General features: G+C 38.0%; 1 protein-coding gene across 1 annotated transcript in view; it reads right to left on the reverse strand.

Moving 5' to 3' along the window:
* UVSSA (UV stimulated scaffold protein A) overlaps positions 1-14,278 on the reverse strand; it is a 97,809-nt gene extending 83,531 nt beyond the window's left edge. The window contains 3 exon segments of the mRNA XM_051964119.1: positions 5,392-5,722; positions 8,153-8,260; positions 14,192-14,278. Of these exon segments, the coding sequence (XP_051820079.1) occupies positions 5,392-5,722; positions 8,153-8,250 (429 nt within the window). The 5' untranslated portion in view covers positions 8,251-8,260; positions 14,192-14,278.
* Between the last annotated feature and the right edge of the window lie 1,906 nt (positions 14,279-16,184).

Raw genomic sequence — 16,184 nt, forward strand, 5'->3', positions numbered from 1 at the left:
TTTGTTTCAGAATTATCTTCACATAATATGAATGATTAGGGGCTCCCCATGTCTTCTCATGGATCCCAAAGAGTTGACTATCTGCTATACCATAAAGACTGGTGGGCCTTCCCAACTCTCCTGCATCCTAAACCTCTTCTCCCCAAATAGCTCCCCTGAGTAGAATGTGAGCTCCCTGAGATCAGGGCAACCTTGAGATTCTATTTTTAGTCTAGAGCTTAGTCCAGTGCTTTACACATAATTACCACTTAATAAATGGTACTCAAGGTATTCAAGAGAAAGATGATAACCACTTTACAGCAGTCTTGTAAAGACTTTTAACTTCGGGTTATACAAGATTGCTTTCTGGGTTCCTTCCAATTCTAAGATTCCAAGATTAGGAGAAGCAGCTTGCTGCAGTAGAAACTAAAGTCAGGAGATCTGGGTCCAAGTCTTGTCTCTGTTCAAGGCCCAAGGGACAAATTATTTCATCTGACTGGACCTAATTAGTCTCCACTTCTTCAAGAAAAACTGAAAGTGATTGTTCTCTCCTGAAATTTTCCCAAGATTATTTTCTCTGGCCCTCTCCTTTATCACATTCTATCTCACAGGGCAACTGTAATGGTAACCGAGCTATTGTTTTTTTTGTAATATACTTCATAAATCCTAAAGCACTATGTAAATGTCAGTTATTATTAAGCCCAGTCCTCATATATATGTGTCAACAAGATTGCATTGCTGCTTAAGAGCAGGAAATGTTTAATTTTCCATCTTTGTCTCTCCAAAGCTTTGCCTATGATAGATACTCATTAAGAAATACTTGGTCAATTAAATCAAAAATATTCCCTAACAAGAAGTAGTCTACAAAACTCAAGGTAGCACATGTTAGGAGAAAGTAACATTGATTCAACTCAGTTTGTCTGGAAGCAAGTCAAATGCCTCCACCTTCTCCATTTTGGCCTACCTTCCAAGTTCTCTTAGTAAATCAAACAACATTTTCTCATTCATAATACTTGGAAATGAATAACTTCTCTGGTAATACAGGGAAGAATCCAGCCACAGGTTAAGTGCTGACCCAGTCATGAAGGTTCCAGGGTTTGGATAATTCTGAGAGCACAGGTACAAAATGTTATTGCATATTTTTGAACAACTCCCTTTTATAATGTTTTCACTTCAGATTACTCATCTCTATTCACCTGTAAAATGGGTTAACAATATTTCCCTACTACCCAGAAGCATAGTAAAACTTGAATAATTTGATCTTGTAAAGTACATAATGAAATATGCAATTCTCCTGGTGAAAGATATTACAGAGTTGAAAATATGTCACTTCTCTTAAATCATCAGGTGATAAAATACTTGATGCTTTATTGGAAGAAAATCAAATGGAAAAGTACAAGGCCTCACTTTCAAAAATCATACTTCTTAATATATGCAGTCATTTAAGCTACATATGTGGTCTCTTATGACTCACTCAAGGTGTGTTTGGAGTAAAAATGAAAAACACTATGGCCCATCTTTTATCATTTTATTTCAACCTCTTACAAATGTCAAATTAAAAACTGTTTCATTTATCATCTAGACAGTGGACTATGCCATCATTTGTTTAAGTGATTCACTGTGGGCTTTAGAGAGACTGATCTGAAGTTTGGAGTTCAACAACAACAAAAAAGAAAATTAAATGGAGATTTTTTAAATGTTCTTATTCAAAAGACAAATGGAAAAGAAATGCTCATTGGAATGTAGCCTTAGATTCATCACAAAATATTTATAAGATACACATGGCCCCCTGATGCCATAAGAGCCATTTAAAAAAAATTCATTTATTTAAGTACCCTATCCTCTTTTCATAAAAATTATCTTATTTCTTGTTATCCCTGACCATGTCTGGCCTAACACAAGGAGTGAGAATTCATATGAAGCTACCATTTCCTGGGATTTAGACTTGCAAAAGAACCCAGAGATCACCTAGTCTAATCTCTCCTTTTTACATATTTCTAAGACACAGAATCACAAAAGTTCAGATTTAGGGCAAAAGTTTATGTCCTGGGCTTCAAATTCAATGCTTTTTCGAGAAAAGAAACAATTTCATAAACATCATTTTCCTACCTGGAATTTTGGGAGGTTCCAAAAAAGTATGCTGAACAGCTATCTTCTCTATAAGCCACATAATGAGAATAAATGCCATGATTTATAGATAATGAAATCATGCCACATGTTAGCATGCCAACAAGTAACAGTAGGAATATCCACTAAATAATGAAGAATTTGATGTTGAGGGGATGCCCATCAGCTGAAGAATGGCTAAACAAGTTGTGGTATATGACTGCAATGGAAAACTATTGTGCTATAAGAAATGAAGAGCAGGATGCTTTCAGAAAAATCTGGAAAGACATGAAATGATGCAAAGTGAAGAGAGCAGAATCAGAATAATAATGTACACAGTAACAGCAATACTATATGATGATCAACTGTGAATGACTTAGCTATTCTCAGCAATACAATGATCTAAGACAATTCCAAAAGGACTTAGGATGAAAAATGCTATCTACCTCCAGAGGAAGAATTGATGGAATCTGAATGCGGATCGAAGGATATTTTTTTTAACTTTATTTTTCTTTGTTTTGGGTTTATTTGTTTTTTGTTTGTTTTGTTTTTTGGTGTGTGTTTTCTTTCACAACATGACTAACATAGAAATATGTTTTGCCTGTCTGCACATGTATAACCTAAAAATAAAGAAAGAAAAGAATATATTGTCCTCATGAAGATTTTATGAGTGCTTAGTTTCTTATTTCTTGATTATAAATTATATTTTCCACCTGAAAAAAATCCTCTAAAGCCTTCCTCTGATGTCTCATCAACATAAGAAAGAGATTTGGGATTAGAGAAGTATAGCTCCCCAGTGATCCTGGAAACACATAGATTCTCCTGCAATGGCTAGCTTTGCTAAGTGTAGAAAGGCTCATCACTAGATGACTGGTCACAAAGGCATAGATTTTAAGGGTCACAGGAAATCATTAAACTATCTACACTAAGACACAAAGGGCCATAATTGAGAGGGAATATTAACATTGATACAATGTAAGTATTTGAAACATTAAAGTATAAATAGCTACAAATGCTATATGGCTTGATGGCAAAAATGGACTCTCATTTCTCCAAAGTTTTTGTAAGTTTCTATGTCACTTCCATCTCTATTCTGAGACTGATCTCAAGCTAGATATTGAATCTTGTTAGAGCCAATGTGATGATAGTTGCTATTAGCAAATCACTGATTTGCTCATTAACTTCTGAATACTGTTGCATGGATCATAATGTATATATTCTCCTATTAGTAAAAACAAACTCTTCCAGTTTCAAATGTTTAACTGTCCTAGAATTCCTGTCAAACTCCTTAATGGAGGAGGTTGCACTTTTTTGCCTCTTTTCACAAGCTCTGAATGGATTTTGGTCCCTATCACTTAAATCTATTTCTCCCTTTAATGTTAGGTGCCACCTTCTCTCCTTCCATTCATTTTTCTTCAAATTTCTTTCTGCCTTGTATATCTCTACTTTGCATAAAATTTGAAGACATACCATAACCCCTCTATTAGACTATAAGCTGTAGGAGGGCAGATATGATGTCACTTTTCATGTTGGCATCCCCAGATCAAGTTCCATGCCTTATACATAGCAGACTCTTGAATATTTGTTAAATTGAAGTAACTTCCCATTCTATTGTGTCCTTCAGATAAAAAAAAATAGCTGTCTAGGAAATTAAGGGCAAAAGAAATCCACTTTATTCATCTTTCCCTATCCTCATTACTATTTTTATGCCTGTCTAGAGAGAGAATGCCAGGGAAGTAAGAGTTAAATGACCAATTATTTTCTAAAGTAACCACCTTGAAGAGAGAAAATGATAAATAGGAAACACCAAGACACTCATCTTATTCTATTAGACACACCAAGTAAAAGCTCAGGTATAATTTGCTATCCACAGACTTAAGGACCATCCCTATAGTTTTCAGACAGAAGAAATCATACTGTATATTCTATCCCAAACCCCTCTGTTTTATACAGGTGAAATAATGTTAAAACTAATAACCCAAGTAGCCTTGAAAATAACAAAAGGGACGCATGATATTGGGGAGGAATCAAAGATCAAGGGGCTTGAAGAAAGCCCCAAGCTAACTATATTTGGATCTTGGGGCTTTTCTTCTAGCAACTAACCTACCTTCCCTTTTCCCTCTTCAACTTTCCAGCTACCTCCCCAAGTCATTGTCTAACATCTGTTAGATGGGGTTCAAATATGATGCAAGACTATATTGGCTTGAACCAGAAAATACCTTTTTTGAATCCTTCATAGTAAACCAAGTAACAAAAGTCTCTATCCAAAATTAAAGAATTCTACAATCATGTGGAAAAGTTATGACTATATTTTTTCCACTTTAGTCACAGGCAGCCCCATTATGTATAAAACAAATGTACAATAGCTATATTTGCAAGCAAGCCCTGCCATCTTATGAGACCTGCCCCAGGGCTGCTGGGTGGCTTCCACAGAGTATAAAAGCAAACCTGCAGGGGAGAAGAAAGCAAGCACATCTTTCTTCTCTACCTCACATAAGCATATTCTAAAGGTTCTTCTAGCTGCTATACTTTATTATTTCTGACAACATCTCAGTGAAGAAAAGACCAAAACATTGTTCCTTTTTTATAACTGAGGAAATTTAAGGGAAGTCATGAACTGCCCCTATGTTCTGCCTATTTCCATGGCAGGAAACAATACAGCAACAGAATATACAATTGATAGATGTTATCTCTAAAATTTTATTGAAAATTATTTTAGATTTATAGTCTAATAATTATAAGCTATAAATGATAAAGTAAGTAGGTCATATTTTTATCCTACTGAAATTGTAATGGTCTATACATGGTCTATAAAATAGGCTTACAAAAAAGTTAATAAAGCATACATGACCGCTAAGAAGAAACTCACTCTACTATATTCCTCTGCCTTTCCAATGAAAAAATCGGTTCAGAACTGGGATACTTGCACCTCAGCACTAAAGGAAACCCTCCAGAATTCAAGAACTGACCACTCTTCAGAAGAAAAGTCTTTGGTTTTTGTGCACATTTGTAAAAATATATAATATATGTAGATGTCAAATATAGATGTCAAAAAATATACGATGAAAATAAATAGTAATCCCATAGAATAGAGAAATTATTTTCTCAGGCATGGGAAAGGGCAATGAATACTTGCATATAATGAAACCATTATTGAAAATTCTGTCACAATATCAAGTTTTTTTTTGTTTATAAAGGAAAAAGATGAAGGAACTCTAGCTCGGAGTTGTGAGGCAAAGCATCTTGTAAATCATACAATGTTACAGAGATGTGAAATGCTATGATGATAAAAATGATGCAAAATACCTTTTTGTTATATTTTAGGAAATGATATCCAAGAGAAAGCTTCTTGTAGGCGTCTCCATATTTCTCATTCCATTCTGTAATAGATTTGAGGGCAGCTTTCTTCAATTTCTGGGCTACTTCTTTTGGGGGAGGGAGAGGCTGTTCATAGTCTGTTTCCACTGTGAGTTCGAGGAATTCTTGGAAGTTGGAAATAATTAGTGTCCGAAATTGATGTGACCTGGTAAAGAGCTCATCCACAATCTGAAAAGCTGAGAAACGTATCTCAGCATGTTCTTGATTCAACTGAGTCATGAGTAAATGGTAAGCATGACTGATATGCTCCTCTGAAGATCTGTTGAAATATTAACAATGCTTAGCCAACAATACAAAGTCTGAAATACAAATTGGTTTAGCATTTTCTCCTTATTTTAAGTAAGTTTTCTTTATATATATAAATAGCATATAACTTTAAACTACATAACTCATGATAAATCCCTACATCAATCAATAAGCTCTCAGCTCTTAAAAGTTTTTAACTGGATTCCTAGGCTGAAAACTGTGTTCTCTTCACACATTCCTAATATTTCTAAGGAAAGTAATTTTCTTTAAAATCATCATTCTTTGAAACCTCAGACACATAGCAGGAATGCCAGAGAAAGTAGGGTAATTAATCTTTTTTAAAGGGTCATCCAATAAGTACTTAAATTCATCTGGAAACAAATATTTTAAAGAAAAAAGAACAGAAATATCTCAGAAGAAACAAAATTTCAAGTATTCCAAAAGTTAATGAAAATATGCACAAAGTATAAGCAAGCCTCAGTATATTACCAAGAACATGAATGTGAGAAGTGAAGTCAAAGACACCAACAAGGACATGGATATCTGGGGTAAGATGAATTAATTGTGTATTATGAATGAAGACCAACAGATGGACATATGACACTGGTACCCTCTACATGTTAAAGAACCAGAGGAATGCCCTCAGCATCTAGCATTCTTCTGAGAAAGATTTACAGAAATATAAAATTGAGAATCACCCAATAAGCAAAGGGACTGGATAGGTTGAACTGTAGAAGGAAAACTAAGGTAAAGAAGTTCCCTATAAAGACAAAGTTCAGAAGAAACCCAGCATTTTATTAACTACATTAGGTCACTAATACCTTGCAAAAAGAATTTGGTTTCACTGCCCACCCCCGCCTTCTTTCTTTCTTCCTAATTTTTGGCCCAGCAGTGAGATGAAGATCGGAAGTCACTATGTGGGAAAAAGGAGAGAAGACAGATGGAGATAAGTGTGGTTGAAGTAGGGCATAAATGGAATGGGAGATGACTGTCTAAGGGGGCAGCCACAGGATGACAGATTTTCCCATTGCTGCACAAATGATTCCATTCCTTCCTGTCTTCTCCAACAGATTGCCCCCTCTATCATCCCTATTCTTTCACTTATCTTCAGTCTCTTTCTGTCCACTGGTTTATTTACTACTGCCTACAAACATGCCCTTGTCTCCCCCATCCTCGAAAATCCCTCACTTGATCCATCCATCCCTGCTAACTATTGTACCACATCTTTCTTCCCCTTTGAGGCTAAACTCCTTGAAAAGGTTTCTATTACCTTTCCTCTCATCTTCTTCTTAACTCTATGTAGTCTGGCTTCCAACTTTGTCATTGCACTGAAACTGCTCTTTCTAAAGTTTCTAGTGCTCTCTTATTGTCAAATCCAATGATCTTTTCTAAGTCCTCACTTTTTCAGAGATTCTGACTTCTCTGCTGCCTCTGATTATTGATCATCCCCTTTTCAATACTCTCTTTTTAATATTCTTTTAATACTGCTTTCTTCTGGTTCTCTTCCTACATGTCTGGACCACCCCCTCAGTTTCCTTGCTGAATCTTTAACCTTCTCATGCTTGTTAACGGTGAGGAGTTCCCAAGGTTCTGTGCTGAGTCCTCTTCTCTTCTTCCTCTATTTCACTTGGTGATCTCGTTAAGTCCCATCGAGTCAAGGATCACCTTTATGCTAATGATTCTCAGATGTATTTATCCAATCTTACCCTTTTTCCTAATCCTCAAACTAGTATCTCCAACTGTCCACCAGTTATGCTGTACATGTCCTGTAGAGATCTTGAACTCAACATATCCAAAACCAAACTCATTATCTTTCATCCCAAGCCTTCTTTTTCCCAAACTGTTAAGGGTACTATATCCTCCAACTCACCCACCTTCATAATCTATATTTCATTCTTAGCTTTGCAATTTCTCATCACCCTCACATCAATTTGTTATCAAACCTGTTGATTTTACCTTTGTAACAGCTCTCTTTAATGTTCCCACTCTAGAGGTTCCCTAGCACCCTCCAGGATCAAATATAAAAAACCTTGTTTGGTATTCACACATCTTCATGACCTGGTCCTCTAGTCTTCCCACATACTGCAAGATCTCCCCACTGACTGTCTCCCACATGCCTACAATCTTTTTCTTCCTTATCTCTATTTTTTGGATTCCCTGGCTTCATTCAAATTTCAGCTACAATTCAACCTTCTAGAGGAAGTCTTCATATCCCTTAATGCTGTTGATTGTTTTCAATTAATCCTATGTCTTATTTGTTCATAACTACATTTATGTTATCTTCCCTGTAAGACCATAATTTTTTTGAGATCAGGAACTGTCTTTTCTCACTCTTTTCATTCCTAGTGTTGGTATAATGCCTAGCACTTACTTAATAAGTACTCATTGATTGACTGGATGCCCTGACCCATCCATCCCATAACTCCCTAATCACAGGACATACTTGCAGATTTTCTTCACTTCTTTCATTTTTTCAGGATCCAGCTGTGGTTCTCCTGAAGTGGTGAGGTCCTCCACTAACTGAATAAGCTTTTGATCCATATCTGGAAAGCTGCAACAGAGAGACACTAAATCATGACATGGTTCTTATAAAAATCATTTAAAATTCTTCTGAGAGTGTGTTCTGTGGAAAAGTATAAAGGTCCAAAGTTTTCAATGGCTAGAGACTCACCTATTTTCCCTTTTCACAGCAATTGATGGAAGCCCAGAGTTGAGAAAAGGAAGAACTAAATTTCAATTTTGACTTGGAGACTTCCTTTGATTTAAGCAATTTGCCCAGTTCTATATGTGACTTTTAAAAATCCCTCCAGCTGTGAAAAAAGGCTGTACCCAAATCCCAAGGGTGCTATGAGGATTAATGCTTGCAAAGAATTTTGAAGGTACAAAGTACTTAACTATTATTCTGTTCTCAGAACACCCATTTTATCTGTTCTGAAAACAAGTATGTACTGGAAAAACCTATAAAGGAAAAAATAATAAAAAACCCCTAACAAACAGGTTTTTATTAGCTGCTAGTGATATCATATATCCCCCAAGGCATAGAGCAAGATGGTCCACATACATCTGGAGAAGCAATTTTAGAAAGGCATATACAACACTGTACATCTCCCCAGACACCCCTTAGCAGATGGCAGGCCATTTCTGATAAATAGCAATATCCCATTGCCTTCTACAGTTTCTGTCTTGTGCCAGTCCCATTATGAACTGGTAACACTGAATTTAACAATGACTTTGAGCTGTTGGGTTGGTGAAAAGAAATCCATATTAACAAAAAAAAATGGAAACAGCCCATATGACTAGTGACTGGGAAATGACTAAATGAGCTGTGGCATATCAACTCAATGGATTATTATTGCACCATAAAAGAACAAATATGAAGGCTATAAATGAATATGGAAAAGACATCTGAAGTGATACAGAGTGAAGAAAGCAGTCAGAACAAACATACTGCCTATATAAAAAGTAACAGCAACAAAATCTGAAAACTACACACACTAAAGAGACTAGAAACAAATAAGATGAAGGAAATGGTTATTGTTGTGATTTTTTTCCAGAAGAAATTTTTAATGGGAACAAGAACAAATACCAGTTATTATTGTGAATCAGTACCCACCCCTGCCAAAAAGAAAAGAAGAATCCAATCTGATTGCCTAGAATAAAAAAAGGGTTTAGAAGGCTTCGATTTGACAGATTCTACTTTGGAAGCTCACTAAGGAATGTTACTGGGATTGTGTAGGGATAGGAAGCACAACCTAGAACTGCCAGTATTAGCAGCAAACATTGAAGACATTTTTCCTACTACAAAGCAGATATGAACCAAAGAAGCTATTTATAATTATATACTGGGTTTGATTTACTGAAGAACTGGTATCTGATTTGGGGCATAGATTCTCACCTAGGGCTATTTTGGGAGGTGTCTGTGAACTGTTAGAAGGGCACCACTGAAAAAAAATTTCAAACAATGCTATAGATTCTTAGTTGGATGTCAGATATTACAAGTTAGATGGCTTGTGAAGTAATGGGATTAAGGTATTCAGAAAGGAAGATGATATCATTAATGTTTTATGTAAACTGTCCAAAATCTTATAACATTCCCAAATCCTCAAAGAGATAACTGGAAAGAGGGCTCCTTGGGAATTAGCCATTAAACATTCTCTAAGCAGGATTTGTATACTAAGATCATAGAAAAAACAGGCATAAAGAGTAGATCATATGTGAAAAATACTAGACAGTGTCCCAGTGTCAGAAAGACAGAAGGAGTTCAATACAAGGAAGAAACTGTCCTTCAAATGTCCTAAGGAGACCACTGGATAATTATGGTTATTTTCAAAGGACATGTATCCTTTACCTGGCTAGAACATGTCCCAGGTGCTACAGGTTCTTATCTACAATAGCTAAGAATAGCTTTATATATGATGATACAGTCTGAAAATACAGTGCCCTGAAACCCTGCTGGGCTAATCCTGTTTAGCCAGTTTAGGGGCACTTAGAATGCTGACATGTGAAATTATTAACCACCTTGCAAAAGAAACTGTCCAGTTTTGTCCTAAATTAGGAAAATTATCATAGAACCCATGATCACAAAGTATAGTAATCCCCAGAAAGTAGGTGAACTACAATTTCATTGATTCAAGTTCCCAAGGGCCGTTAAAACTAAAAAATAGATACTAAGCTTGACTTGCTCCCAGCCATCCAGGTTCCTGTATGCAAGTCCACTTTCTTACAGCCAGTCATGATATGTCAGAGCTTCATTAAAAATCCATTGAATTCTTACTATACCCGAGTTTCAAAGACTGTGGATAGGAATAGGTGGACAGAAATACATTGTTTACAACTCAGAAACACAGAAGAAGAAAAAACCAAAGCTCTGAAAGGTTCAGCTGCTTCTGCTTGTGGGCGTCATTAATTAGCTTTACCTTAGATTATACAGAAAATGAAACACCAGGCTAGTTGTAAGCTAAGGTATTTGATAAGAGAACACATGGATTTCCCATGTTAACTTTTAAATATTTGCTCATGCTATGAAATAAAGTAGCACGTAAAATGTAATTATTAATGTCTTCCAATTCCACTGAAATGCCATCTTGTTTTTGTGTTTTTCAGGTTTTTACAACTTTTTATCTACTTGTATATGGCAAATCCAGCATTTGCTTTAAAATAATGCATCAGAAGCATTAACTATAATTACTTCTAATATAAAATGATCAAAAAGTTAAGGAATTATCAAATTTTTCTAAGCTTAGAGGAACTGAGTAGTGTCAATAAAAAGCTTGACTTGATTAACAACATTTACAAGAGACTCTGGAAGGGAGATGATACCATAATTAAATGCTATTGGTGCAACTATAGCTGCTTGAGTGCTTTCATCTGCTAAGAAATTATCCAGTTCTCCAGGAAGGTAGAGGCAAAGCAAAAGACAAAGTACTCAGCAGTGATGAAAATAGTTTTTTTTTATGAATCACAGCTAGCCAATCAAATACAGGTCACTGAGATCAAAGCTAGGTCTCACCAAAATGCTTTGGTCAATTCTAATGGAAACTGGACTAATATGCAATCTTCTCAGAGATAACAAAGTTCAGAATCAACAAACAATACTGCCCACTTCAAGGATCACACTTTAAAAAGTCTGACCAATGAACTATTCTGTTACAGCCTTGTATTGTCCATAATGGACACAGGGGAAGTGTTACTCTCAAAAGGAAAATCTGGCTATGGTCATTCAGAAACTGAAAGCTACCAGGCTGACATCAGGAAATGGGGATTCCTACAGATCATTCCTTATTTTGCTTGGTTTATTGCAATTATTAAGTATATCATAAAAATTTTAAAGTCATGCTAATTCATTCTTAGCAATCAAATATTTTTTCAACTCACTAGTCATGTAGTATGGCTTTAATTGGGGATCAATATAATACCAGGTGTTAAGAGTCTCAACTCTTTCCCCTGAAAAATGAGATTGAACTAGATAATCTTTGAAGTTATTTGTAGCACTAAAGCACTTTAAATCTATGGGTCTATGAAATCAGACAAGAGCAGACAAGTCTTTTTTCTTCCCAGGGCCCAAGTATCACCACCGATTTACAAAGAAACAGTATTACAAATGGTGGTTACTCAAGTTCCCTAGCTGTCTTCTACGGTTGCAACAGTATCACTGTTATATTTATGTATATAGCCATGAGATTGAATTTTATGTATGCATATATCATATGCATGTAAATATACACATATATTCTGCACATGTACTGACTCTGATACATGTTGGCTTTGTAATCCTGGGCAAGTCACTTAGTTTCTAAGTGACCTGAGTTCAAATGTGGCTTCAGACACTTACTAGCTGTGTGACTTTGAGTAAATTGCTTAATCCTGTTTGCCTCAGTTTCCTCTTCTATAAAATAAGCTGAAGAAATGGCAAACCATTCCACTAAAGTGGTTATGACTGAACAACAAATACACTGAGCATGTGACTTTTAAGCAGAACAGGAGGATACAAGTGTTGCAAAAAGGCAATTCCTTCCCTAAAGGAAGCCAGACAGTCAGAAGTATTTTTTTAGGCCTAATATTTACCAGGCACTATGCTAGGAGGTATGGATACCAAAACAGAAGAAGATTATCAAAAGATAATCCCTGCCCTGAAGGAATTCCCAATCCAAAGAGGGAGATTACTAGCAAACAAATAAGTACAAACATTCGGTTCTAAATTGCAGAAAAGTGCCCAACTTTCATGGGTAGAGAGTTTCCTCACTGCAATTTTCTATGGCAATTAGAATATAGGTCTAAATATATCCATATCCCCATCTCCTTGTAATCCATATTATCCAAAGTTTGTATCCAAAGTCTAAAAAGAAGTGTGTGATATAGTTCTTTCTTTTGAGAGAAAAAGAGTTAAGAGGCAATTGGCGTTAAGTAACTTGTCCAGAGTCACACAGCAAGTAGTAAGTATTAAGTTTCTAAGATCATATTTGAACTCAGGTCTTCCTGACTCTTAGGCTAGTGCCCTATCCATTGTACCATCAAGCCATGCTCAAGTGTGATATAAAGAGGCTGGAAGATATAAAAAAAGTCACAAAATGGAGAGATGAGAGAGAGAGGGAAGAATTAAAAACTTGATGCTTTTCTAAAACAAGAAGGGGCTGGTGAGTTTGAAAAAGAAATGGATCTTTGTGCAACAAGGAATGATGATAGGTATACATGGCCATCACAGCTGGAGTTGTAGAGAGAAGGAATGAAGGGTACTAGAAAATATCCAGAGGAAGGCAAACAAGTTGGTATGGGTGCTTGAGACCATGTCATATGAGGATTGGAATTAGGGACATTTAGCTTTTTTTTTTTTTTTTTTTTTTTTTAAGGAAGTCTATAATAATTAGAAAGGGGAAGAGTCAATATAAACAGAGAGACATGAAGAGGTAAATCTTCCCTTTAGGTCAGGAAAAACTTGCTAACAATTAAATCTATCCAGAAATGGAACTAAGTTGACACAAAAAGGGATGATTTCCTTCTTTCTTTTTTTCAAGGTAAAAGGGGTTAAGTGACTTGCCCAAGGTGACACAGCTAATAAGTGGCAAGTTTCTGAGCTCAAATTTGAATTCAGGTCCTCTTGAATCCAGGCCCTTTCTTTAAAGCGTTTCAAGCACAGACCTGATATATGATCACTGGCCAAGCATATTATAGTAGACATTCTAATATAAGTAGGACTAGATGACTGCTGGATACTAGACTGATGTGTAGTTTTCTCATATGTGAGGCAGCCAGCTTTAAGGATGTCACCTAAAAAGTCTGATCAATGATAAAAAGATAAAAGGCAATGCTAAAAGTCCTTTTCAACTTTAAAACTTGAATCTGTGCTATGTCAGCGGGAGGATTCAAACTCAGGTCCGCCCGGCTCCCTGTTCATTGGCGTTTCCAGGTAAGATGTACGGCGGTATGCGTTGTCAAAGACAGACAGACAAATGACGTCTCCCCTCTGAGAGGCGACAGAACATGCCATGAAGGAATGAATGTTTCCTTCTATTGTATTCATTAAGGGTAGCCACCAGAGAGGATCCTCTATGGTTGGGGTGAATTCTGGGGGTCCCGGGGCCACGCCCCCTGGGGCTATAGCAAAGAAGAGTTCTGTATTAACAGCTCTTTGAGAGAAATCCTCAAAAAGGGGTGAACCCCCGGGGGGGTCCAGGAGTGGACCCCTCCAGGGTCTCTAGGCGACCCCGCTCCCCCGCCCAGCGTCCGCGTCCCAAACCATTCAGACCGATGGATCCCTCAGAATCCAGGCCTGCCCCATCATACAGAGAAGGAAACTGAGGCCAGGAGATGGGAAGGGGCTGGGCCCAGGTCTGAGAGCCAGTATGAGGCGGGGCTCAGGCCGCCCGCCTCCTTCCCCGCCCCACCCACTACTCTACCTGTGTCAAAGGTCAAGGCCGATGGCGCCCCCGCCCCCTCCTCCCTAGAGTCAGCCCGGGCCCATCACCCGGGCAACTGCATCACCTACCGGCCGCGAGATGGTCTGCGAGACCCGCTGCAAGATTACTGCCGCCGCCGCCGCCGCCGCTACCGCCGTCGCCGCGCCCCCTCTTAGGCCACGCCCCCCGGAAGTCGCATCTAATCCAGTCCGCCCTGCCCTCACCCCCACCCCAAGAGAGAGAGAGATCTAGAGCCCGACCAACCCTTACGTCATGATCCCCTCCATGCCTGACCATTGGCTGAACTCGGGAGGGGGTGTGGCTATCTTGAATGGAAGGCGGCAGGAAGGTGGAGGCCAGAGAGCAGTGCAGTGACGTAATCGCGCTCTTTACGTGCTGCGTGGGAGGAGATGCGAGAAGAAACGCTAGAAGATCTGTAGAGAATTTAAAAAAAAAAAAAACGGGCGGGCGGGCCCATCAAGATTTTAAAGGTACAGTACTATAAACCGTGTACTTCAGACCTGCATCCTTTGCTCAGTAGGTTCCCTCGGGTCCCTTTCCAGTCAAGTCAAGTCAACAAGCTTTCATTCTGCATTAATTACGTGTCAAGCATTGTACTAAGCGCTGAGAACAAAAATACGCCTCGCAGGACCTTATTCTGGGGATTTTCCCTAAGAAGAAGAGAAAAGTGAAATAATTTAAAGCTTTAAGAGCCGGTTGGGGAAACAGAGTTTAAAAAATATATAACATTTATCAGGGTCATCCCAGGAGATGTCACCGAATCAGCGCTTGAACCCAGATCTTCCTGATTCCAGCTTTCTATTTCCTGTGCCAAGTGTGCCTCTTGTATTCGTGCCAAAGCAGGGTTTTGCTTTGAGGCTTTGTAAATATTTTGAAGTGGTTCTTTTCTTCTAGGTTTACGTCATGAGTGACTTGTCCAGGGTAACACAGCTAGTAGGGGTCAAATCTATTTATTTATCTATTTTTTTCTTTGACTAGGTGAAAGAAGAGATTCTTTGCTCCCTAGCCTTCATCACTGATGGGTGTTGTCGCCTGTTGAAGACCTTAGCTTTAAAATGCTAAGTTCTCCCATTGCATCCAGGGCCATCTCCGCCCTCCTGGTCTGAATCTGGCCACTAGACCCAGGTGGCTCTGGAGGGAAAGGGGAGGCAGGTGATCTTGCTCAGCCCTCCCTCACTTAAATCCAATCCACTTGTGTGTCACGGCATCTCTCTGATGTCATGGTCCTCAAGAACAAAGGACAAGCAATACCGGGGCAGGAAACTGAGACCTGGAGAGTCAATGATCTCAAACTCACGCTCCATCCCCTACTAAAAGGAGGGAGAAAGAAGAGGAGGAGGAGGAGCAAGAGATAGAGAAGGAGGAGGAGGAAAGAAGGTGAGGAGGAAGGGAAGTAGGTGAAGATGAGGAGAAATAGATACAGAGATACATAGAGGGAAGGATATATATGTGTGTACATATATAATATATGCATATGTATAGATTTGCAAACCTTGGCTATTTAATATCTGTTATTATGGCCATCAATGCCAACAGATAACTGCTGTATCTATATCAGTAATAAAAAAAAGTTAAAGATGTTCTACCCCAAGATTGTTAGGGAGCAAAGGGCCAGGTTTTCTATAGGAGGTGACATTTGAATTGAGCTTTAAAGGATGGTTTTAAAAAAAAAAAAGTGTGTTCCAAACATGAGGAGCATGGGAAGGGGAGAGTGTATTCCAAGGGCAGAGCTTTGTGTTTAGCTGAAGTATAATGAGATTAATGTGAGGTAAGGCTGGACAGATGAAATGCCACCTGCCTGTGGAAGAAGGGGGAGTTGAATATTAGGCAAAGAAGATGAAACTGTACTCAGGGAGCAATAGGGAACTTGTGCCAGACCCATGTCTTCTAAGCACAACCAGCATGCTAAAATTTCACGCCTTTAATCTAGATAAAGTGGGACAAAATAACTAGGTAATTAACAAGGTAATTAAGACAAGATTATTTTTGTTTCCATCATCCAGATCTTAGAGGCACAGGTGGAGTCTTTATCACTCTTGTTAATGGAAATGATGGGCTTTG

The sequence above is a fragment of the Antechinus flavipes genome, chromosome 6, assembly GCF_016432865.1.
Source record: "Antechinus flavipes isolate AdamAnt ecotype Samford, QLD, Australia chromosome 6, AdamAnt_v2, whole genome shotgun sequence".
Lineage (NCBI taxonomy): Eukaryota > Metazoa > Chordata > Mammalia > Dasyuromorphia > Dasyuridae > Antechinus > Antechinus flavipes.